The sequence below is a fragment of the Nuphar pumila genome, chromosome 2 (genome assembly GCF_984573655.1).
Source record: "Nuphar pumila chromosome 2, dmNupPumi1.hap1.1, whole genome shotgun sequence".
NCBI lineage: Eukaryota > Viridiplantae > Streptophyta > Magnoliopsida > Nymphaeales > Nymphaeaceae > Nuphar > Nuphar pumila.
In genome coordinates, this window is record NC_143250.1 from 753,323 (window position 1) to 763,109 (window position 9,787).

At 41.8% G+C, this 9,787-nt stretch overlaps 1 protein-coding gene across 2 annotated transcripts; it reads right to left on the reverse strand.

Annotated features, from left to right (window-relative positions):
* Positions 1-749: 749 nt before the first annotated feature.
* LOC149844370 (glucose-6-phosphate/phosphate translocator 2, chloroplastic-like) lies at positions 750-5,612 on the reverse strand. Of its 2 annotated transcripts, none has more exons than XM_089994330.1 (6): positions 5,294-5,612; positions 4,117-4,742; positions 3,249-3,474; positions 2,784-3,006; positions 1,289-1,502; positions 750-1,161 (listed from the first exon to the last, which is right to left on the reverse strand). In XM_089994330.1, exons 2-6 carry the CDS (start codon positions 4,651-4,653, stop codon positions 1,150-1,152), a joined length of 1,212 nt encoding a protein of 403 aa, XP_089850456.1. In that variant the 5' UTR covers positions 4,654-4,742; positions 5,294-5,612; the 3' UTR covers positions 750-1,149. The 2 variants fall into 2 exon arrangements, with proteins under 2 accessions (XP_089850456.1, XP_089850458.1); XM_089994332.1 differs by having other exon boundaries at positions 4,117-4,734; positions 5,294-5,604.
* Positions 5,613-9,787: the final 4,175 nt, after the last annotated feature.

Consider the following 9,787-nt stretch of genomic DNA (forward strand, 5'->3'; position numbering starts at 1 on the left):
GCTCTGAGTCAAGCCGAATTCCAAGAAATATGGTTGGTGCTTATGAGACACCTCAATTGGTAAGATGCATACCATGTGTTCAAACCTAGTTGCAGATTCGAAATTTTGAAAATCTCCTTGGTGCGAAGGCTCGTATATGAATACAATTGAAAAATAAAAATGTATCACTAATTATGAAATTTGCGAGATTCTGGGTATACTTGAGAGACGATATATGTTACCGGACCCCTGGTAGTGCGATATGTTCGCACGTGATTATAAAAAATTGTTAAATAAAACATAAATATAAAACTTTCGAGATTCTGGGTATACCTAAAAGACAGTATATGTTACCAGATTCTTCGGGCTCTAAGTATACCTGAAAAACGGTATATGTTACCAAACCCATGGTTTACTTTAGAGAAAATAGGTGGTACAAACTTCGTAGACATTCTTGTTTTCGTGAAAACTAAGCGTCTCACCGAGTCCCAGTCTATGAAGTTAAGAGACCAAAACTATCAATGTATCCTAGATGGTAGATTCAAGACTTCTGTACAAGTATCATAGGGTGCATCCTAATTTTTGTTCTAGTCATTGAAAAATACTCTCTCGGTCATGAACCGTCCCTTTTGAATATCCGTACGGCTAATCATACGAGTTATTAAATAATAGACCCCCTATGGTCTCGGTCTGATACGATGTCAAATACCTGCGTACCCACAAGGTAATTGAAACATAAACATAAAATATATAAATTTTTCTACAAATTGTTTAGGAGTAAATGTTGAAATTCTTGTAGTGGATTTTATAAATAATGGAAACACATAGTGCCCTCAAGACTTGCCGTGGAGGCTGCATCAAAACTTATTATCATATTCTCAACCCAAGGAGTCTATAACCAATATTTTATTCTTCCAAATTTATAATACGCTTGTTCGCCATTAAAACCCCACGGGACGATGCTGTGAACCCTCATCAGTCATCATACATATCCTGCTCTTTGTACCCTTAAAACACGGAAGAACAATTACATGCACAGAACTAAATCCTACATCAACTAAAGCGGTTGAATGAACCACACAAAATCGGATGCTCCACTCAAGAGCCCGCCTCCACCAAGAAGAAGATACATCTCCCCATGGCAGAGGAAGAAGGCATGCATCGTCATCCTTACTGTTTTGCCTGCCAGAGATCAGATAATCATAGAACATGAGAGAGAGAGAGAGAGAATCTTTGTGATTCGGGTTCACATATTAACCAGGGGAAGATGAAACAAACATAAGGCTATGCCAAAGTTCGGACATATTACCTGTGAGTATAGGAAGGTTCCAAGAATGGCAATGGCAGCACCAGCGGCATTGATGGGTCGCACAGGGGTATGGAAGATGATGATGGAGGAGACAATAACCGAGATCCTCTTCATGGTGTTGCCGATACTGAATGTCAAGGGCGATATCTCATCCAACGACATGTATGAGACCTGGTTGTACAAGTGATAGAACACACTCTGAGCTGCGACCCACCTGATCCCATCAAAACGAAGACGAACAAGTTACCATCAGCAATCTTGAGGGGAATATGCACGTGTATCGAGAATATTAAATCAATGCACAATAAACATCCATCTACGTAATGAAGTGAAACTATATGGAGGATGAACAATAACAGAACATCATCATGCCTAAATATACTCCATTGAAACTATAATATTTAAGGCTACCTGGATCACAAGATATCTCCTCTGTGATCTGTGGTTAACCGATCATCAAAAAACATCATATAACCAATCTGAGCAATTCACAATGAGAGGCGTAATCCAATCAGATGGCTCTAGTGGTCACAAATATATCATTTTTACACCGTTCATCAAAATGATGCATGACAAATTATGAAAGATTTTTTGATCGAGATACGAGCTTATGTCCAAACAATTCATCTTCCTGTTCTCAGCGTCAGCAAAGAGTTGTCTTTTTCATGAAAGCCACAGCATAAAATACTATAAAAGATTCCCGCCAGTTAAGAAAGACTCCAACTTAATATAATATCTTAAGATACAAACGGAACACCATAACCTGAGAATCATTGTGGAAGTCTTCATCATACTTGAGAAGATGAATAACATTCAGTGAATTAATGCAACTGTACATATGGATTTGTGTATTTTTCTTATTGATATGATTTGTACAGCAACATAAGCAAGCACTTATGGAAAAAAATGAGTGTATATTTTTGCAATAGGATCCAAGGAGGGGCCTGACTTACAAGAGGTCAGAATTCCATAAACATTATAACCAATCCCACTCCGGCTGACTAGATCTCCATTTTTTCCCTTCCACTTCTATGCAAGCTTAAGTAATGGATTGAGACAGTTATCCCAAGTGCTTTTCCATCAAAATCATCGGGCTATGCTGATATGCATATCACATAGAGAAGGGTGATGGCACGGACAGATCACATAGAGGTGGATGATAAGACAAAAAGGTCGGCAAAGTCACACGATAATGATGACTAATAAGTAATGGTCAGACACGTGGAGATCTATGAAAGGAATACAAGATCGAACTCTCCCCAGTCCCCAAACAAGAAACATTTAACCAGAAAAAGCAACAATTGATGACAAGACACCCTTCAATTCATGAATAGGCACTTATATACAAAAAACAATCAAATATGTTCTCTTAGTGATTTATTTACATAAAAAAGAACACAAGACATGGAGAACTGTGAACAGAAATAAAGACGACTAATAAATAAGTGTGCTCATACAAATTAAAAATAAAGAATTCAGGCCTTTTTGTATTTACCAGACAAAGTGTGGACCAATTTGACGGATGGCAGTTTCCCAACCAGTAGCCCACATCTTGGGCCCCTCCACGGCTATAGCGAACGGTGTAAGAATCAGTAGAGAAAGCATAGAGAGACAAGCATAGTAGTTCATCCCGCTAACAGACGTTCCCTTCATCCCTCTCTTGGAGAAAATATTTCTGAACACGAAAGCTATGTTCGAGATCATTGCACCCATAAATCCTATGCATAACACCGACACCAAGGGAATAGAGTTAAAACCTCCCCCAACAACTTTATAAAGTAAAAGACTAAAAACCATTAAAATCTGTGGCAGGCCTGAAAATTAATTTCTTTGCCAAAAACAACCGAATGCATAGAATCGTATAAATCAGTAAAATGACACGCTAGGTTTCTTTTCCTAAGGTGCCATTATATACCAAACTTATTTTTTTAAAAATTGGAAAAGTTAAGAAAATTCTTACCAGTCATATTGAAGTTAAGTTCCGTCACGGCTGCCAAACCACAGCCACCAATAATAGGGACCAGGGAAAGGTAAACAGGCACTGGAAACGTCTCTCCCAAAAGGAACCTTGAAACCAGCACGCTGAAAGCTGGTTCAGCACTCTTGATGATGTGCGTAAATGATACTGCTACCTTCGACATACTCACTGTTGCAGCCACATGCCCAATTGTATGTGCGACAGCTACCTGCATATTGAGAAAGCTTCTGAGAAAACAACCACTACACGAAATTTCCCTTTTTCTTGGAAAAGTAGCCACTAAACAGAAGTACATGTAAACATCATCACCGTCCTTAAGAACCAGGGCTGTTCATACACCGACTTGATAGATGGTACATTGGGAAACCCCAGACAAAGAGAGAAGAGAAATAGCCCAAGACACCTGACTAAACTTTGAACAACACTATATTGTTCTTTCAAAAAGAAGGGGACAACAAACGAGTCCCATATACTGTTTTCCAAGATCATCCCCCACAAATTTTGACAGTAGCTGAATTGCAGCCAATTCCTTATAAAAGAGAAAAATAAGAACGCAAAAGAAAAACGGCATGGTTCCTGCAAAATCACGGATATGATAGCCACTCTAAAGAGAGATACACAAGAAATCAAATATCTGATTCCTAAATGTTAAACCTTTCAATCAAGTGGCATGTTCGTGATGCTAATTATCTAGAAGAAATGCGTCTTAAGATTTTTTCCCTGATTGCCTGACCCTTCTCACAACACAAGCCACCGTTATCCATAAGAAAACGGACGAGAAGGAGTACTTAGTGGATGAAAACCAAATAAACCAACTAAAAGTTAGGTTCATCCGAGTTCAATAGCTTACAGGGGCAAGGGCCTTCCAGAAATCAAGATCCGTCTTGGGTGCTTCAGCAATCCTTGTCGCCCATGTAACAAGCATCATCAAGGAACCAGTAGCAAGAGACAGAGTTGACGTCAGCCATGGGAAGGGAAAGGCGTTGAGGACCTTCTTGTTGTAGATGTTGAACACGACGTTCAGAGCCCACCATGTAGCGAAGTAGATCCCAATCTTCACCTTCTGAGCAGCGGCTGACCTCGTCTGATCACTGGGGAGTTCAATGTCTGCGGATCCTGCATCTCTCAATGGCTCGGACCGATCAGCTTCATATGCCTTGGAGACAACCTCAAGTCGGCTGCTTCTCAATCTTGCACCAGATTGAAAAGTTACGACCGAGGAGATGTGCAGGGGCTTGAAGGTAAGAATGCCAGATTTGAAAGGACTATTCTTCGATGGAACAGAGGAAAGAGGACAAAACTTCAACTTCCCAATCTGTGATTTATGTGAAAGAAGGTCGGGAGCCAAGGCGAATGGTGACGCTGTTTGTCTGACTGCAGAAATCATTATCTCGCGCTTTGCTACCCAAAAGAGAACGTTGAGAAAAGAAAACAATCAGCAATTCTCAATAGCTCAGAGCGTGGAACCCTGCAAAACTAGGGGGAAAGAAAGCGATTTTTGTTAATTATCTTAGAGAAACTAATGAAAACAAAAAAACTGGAATCTTCTCAGAACTTCTCTAGAAATCCGACTAAAAATGCGATTAGTTAGGTAAGCACGCCAGGAACAACAAAAATGGGAAGCTCACGCCTATCTAGATCATGAAAAACAGCGATCATCGCAGATTTAGGGAAATTCAACGGAGCAAGAATTCACCAACGAAACCTGTAAATCCGTAATCCCCAAAATATTTAACACAAGAAAGGAAACCCAGAATCTGTATCTTTGTATATATTCTCAAATGAAACATCTAATAGCGCTAAAAACAACAAGTAAATCAGAAGAAAAAAATAATGGTCTCAACCGATCTTAGACTATTGGAACAAGGAAACCCCAAACTAGGATATCTTTAGCAATCTGAGAGAGAAACCCCCCATTGATACCCTATATAGTCCCACAGAAACAACTTAAAACCCCGAAACGAAAGCCGAAAACGTCCGGTTTCAACTTGAAATTCAAAAGATCGAAGAAAGACGAAGATACTAACCACAGCTACAGATCAGGACGCAGGAAGAGAGATCGAAATGGCTCTGATGAACCCTCCGAACAGAACGATTCTCGCGTGAAATTCCCCAGCGGATTCAAGATGATGGTTCTCCGTCGTCAAGAGAAACCTCGATATTAAAAGAAAAAAAAAAAACTCCGATTTCTTCTCTGGTTTGTCGACGAATTACGAGGACAGATCTCCGCTCTCGTAACGATTCCTGGCATGCAAAAATAAGAATAAAAATTGAAAGACTTTTTCTTTCTTTCTTTTTTTTACACCCTTTCTGTTTTCAATGAGCAGCAGAAAGCAACGGATCTCCCTCAGCCGGAGGACGAGTGTTTATAGGCAGGAGGCCCCAAGATTTCTCCCATTACGAGCGTATTTGCCAAAAACACCCTTAATCTTTTTCTCATATGACGTCGTCGCCTCCCGGGATATTCAACACATATGCTTCAAGGTTGGTAGGGGATGTCAATGTATCGGATTTTACCCGATATCCGACTGAATCCCAGTTTAGTAGGAAGTGTCTGGTCCACAAGAATAGAAAATGGGAGAAGTTGGGAAGGGGCATCGGTGCCCACCATGACTTGGGGCATTTCCGGGTCAGGGTCGACACTATCCACATAGTCGTTGGGTCAATGTGGGAATTGCCCAACCCGACCCATTACCCATTAAAGTTTTTTTTTTTTTTGGTTCAAGGTGGGCACGTGTCCACCCTACCCGTAACGTGGCTCTGCCTGTGGTCACACGACACACCAGTTGGCACCATGGAGTCACCAAGCTTCAGCTTATCCATTGCCTTCATTAATCCCTTGTTTGATTTAAAAAAAGGATACAATGTATGTTAGTAAATCTCGTGTTTTTTTTTTTTATATGAAGAACAAGAAAACCATTATCGAAATCAGAGACCTAGTCATGCTGGAGGCCCCTTTCCACATCTTCACTCCACCAAACCCCTTGGGGCTTAGTAAATTCCATCTAAAAAATATCTTTTTTTTTATTTATAACCCAAAGAAACTACTTCTGGCAGGAAGATCTGGTTGTGTTGGCTCAGCCTGCCATAGCTACGATCGTCATCACCCACCTATAAAAAGCTCTCATTGAGAACAGTAAAATCGAATGCAGGTGTCCAATCCTGTCACTGAGATGCCCAGTTGATTTGACGAATGGCTGGCCACCTTTTTTGACGTTAGAAGAGCAAAAGGCCCGAAGCATTGTAGGATGAACCATGCCCGCCCAAACATGATTGGTGCTGACCACAGTAGGTGCTACCGTGGTAGCAAGAGAGGCCAGGCGGTGACAATGGAGAGGTTGTCACCGAGCATTCCAACTCTCACGAGAAGAGTGGGCGTACCTTGCCCACACGGGGCTCTCGTTGTCCCTAGCAAAGGCTAGTGTTTTCTTTTTTACCAAGTCATAGGGGTCCTCCCCGTATAACCCCCATCTACTTGGCTTTGCCGGGCGGGGGGGGGCACAATAAGCGAAGCAAGTTATATGTTCCCCCCCCAACAGGGCAGTTAGCTACATCTCATGTTCGGGTCCCGAAGAGCATCATGTATGTAAGCATGTGCGTCTCGTATTCCCATGTTTGTCGGCATTAATTAGTGTTGGAGTTTGATGCGATTGCAAAGACTTAAGTACCCTCTCCTCCATTGGTGCAAAAAAAATGACGATTACTGAAAAGGAGTGGTTGTAAAGACTTAAGTGCCCCGAAGATGATTATTTAAGACCCTCTCACTCTCTCTCTTTTTTCTATTTCTGCTTCTATGCACATCCAACATAAGATCTTACATTGCTCCATCAAAAACTGGCTGACCTGCACATTGACTGTTGTGGAGCCTGATTCAGAGTTTTTACCCTTACAGGAGGAGGGTTTTGGGGCTCATCCCAGCGTGGGTAGCATCATTCAATTAAATGAGTTGCAGATCCTGATTCAGAGTTTTTACACTTACAGAAGAGGGGTCTGGGGGCTCCTCCCAACGTGGGTAGCATCATTCAACTTGAAGAGTTGTGGAGTCTGATTCAAGGTTTTTACCCTTACAGAAAAGGGGGTTTGAGAGCTCCTCCCAGCGTGGGTAGCATCATTCAACTTGAAGAGTTATAGAGTCTGATTCAGAGTTTTTACCCTTACAAAAGGGGGGTCTGAGGGCTCCTCCCAGCGTGGGTAGCATCATTCAACTTGATGAGTTGTGGAGTCTGATTCAGAGTTTTTACACTTATAGGAGAAAGGTTTTGAGGCTCCTCCCAACGTGGGTAGCATCGTTCAACTTGATTCGTTGTGGAGCCCGATTTAAAGTTTTTGCCCTTACATAAGAAGGGTTTGGGGGCTCCTCCCAGCGTGGGTAGCATCGTTCAACTTGATTCGTTGTGGAGCCTGATTTAGAGTTTTTGCCCTTACAGGAGGGGGGTCCGGGGCCTCCCCCCGGCGCGAGTCCCGGGTGTCGTGGTGAGAAAGACATATGTTTGTTCCAAGCAAGGTTGGAAGAAATCAATGAAAAATCCAACAGGGAGCATGCCAAAATCAAGATGTGGATGTCAAGCGAGAATGGTGTTGTGCAACTCAAATAACACAAAATAATAAGGGTCTGGTTTTTAGTTAAAATGGGGAATGAAATGACAATATAAATTGCGTAAAATTTACAAGAATAAAATAGACTCAATAACGAAGACACCATTTATTACGGATTTGGAATATGACCTCCGGTTAAGGAGATATGACATTGACAAGTTGATCCTAATTCGGGCAACGATTTACAGCGATTTGCGGAAGACACTACAAATCGCTATAGTGAGATTCAAAAACACTATAAATCGCTATAACGATTTGCGAAAGACACTACAAATCGCTATAGTGAGATTCAAAAATACTATAAATCGCTATAGCGATTTGCGGAAGACACTACAAATCGCTATAGTGAGATTCAAAAACACTATAAATTGCTATAGCGATTTGCGGAAGACACTACAAATCGCTATTAGCGAGATCCAAAAACACTATAAATCGCTATAGTGATTTGCGGAAGACACTACAAATCGCTGTTGAAAAGCTGAATAACACTATAAATCGTTGTGGGGCTCGTTGGAGACCCGAAAATATTACAAATCGCTGTAAGAAAGCCCGATAACACTACAAATCGTTGTTGGAAGGCCCCAAAAAAATTTGGTCCGGAGGGCGCTGCCCCCCGCCAGGGGCGGCCCTCCCTGAACCCCTGCCCGCTGACCGCGCAACGGGATCCGTGCCAGGGGGAGCCCCCGAACCCCCCTTCTGTAAGGGCAAAAACTCTAAATCAGGCTCCACAACGAATCAAGTTGAACGATGCTACCCACGCTGGGAGGAGTCCCCGAACTCTTCTTCTGTAAGGGCAAAAACTCTGAATCAGACTCCACAACTCTTCAAGTTGAACGATGCTACAGTCAGTGTGCAGGTCAGTCGATGTTTGATGGAGCAATGCAGGATCGTCTGTTGGATGTGCACAGAAGTAGAGAGAGAAGGGAGAGAGAGTGAGAGGGTTGATGTTCATGGCCTTTTTCAGGGAGAACTCTTTGCCTCCCTTGATTTCTTCTCTAGAGAGAGAAAAAGGGTTTTACAGTGTTTTACGGAGAAAGAAGAAGAAGACTTTGAAGAGTCAACATCATCATCGATTTCTGGATGGAGGACATGTTTATCCTTTTTTTGAACGAAGAAAGAAAAAGAAGACTTTGAAGAGTCAACATCATCCACGACTTTCTGGATAGAGGACATGTTTGTCCTTTTTTTGAACGGAGAAAGAAGAAGAAGACTTTGAAGAGTCAACATCATCCTCGACTTTCTGGATGGAGGACATGTTTGTCATTTTTTTGAACTATTTGTTTTTTCTTTTTTGAATGAAGGACATTTTTGTTATTTTTTCAAACCATCACTTTATGAGAAGAATAGCAAGAAAGGGTACTTAAGTCTTTGCAACAACACCAGAGTCCGATGTAAAGTTATGTCAACATACACGGGAATACGAGCCCCATGTGCTTGTATACGTGGTGCTCATTCAAAACCTCAAACACAGACGTGGGATTCAGTGAATCATCCGGGGGGGAACATACACCACCCTCTCCACAATAGGTGTATCGACTCCGCAATTGCCTTTTGATCTAGTCTCTAGGAAAACAAGATCTCGAGCTCTAGAGAGCAACAAGCAACAAGCAGAGAGATTAATTTATTAATTATCAAGTCGGTATCGGCTCCACAATTGCCTTTCGATCCAGTCCATAGGAGAACAGGATCTGGGGCTCTGAAGAGCAACAAACGACATGAGAGGGGATTAATGTATTAATTATGTGACTCAATAAGCTTTTGCACATCTGACGACCTCTCTTTCCACCCCCTATCTTAATCATTCCCAATGGTTTTTTCTTTTTTGCTACAAGCTTGACAGTCGCCCCTATGATATTGGGGTTCCTTGTAATAATGTCTGGTTTTATTGCACAACATTGTAGCTCCATTTCCAGGCGTCGTAGCAG

Coding starts and splice junctions, on each gene's coding strand:
- LOC149844370 (XM_089994330.1), bottom strand. CDS start 4,653: ATGATTTCTGCAGTCAGACAAACAGCGTCACCATTCGCCTTGGCTCCC. Junction 3,475..4,116: donor TCTGGAAGGCCCTTGCCCCT/GTAAGCTATTGA, acceptor CTCAATATGCAG/GTAGCTGTCGCACATACAAT. Junction 3,007..3,248: donor ACTTAACTTCAATATGACTG/GTAAGAATTTTC, acceptor TGTTATGCATAG/GATTTATGGGTGCAATGATC.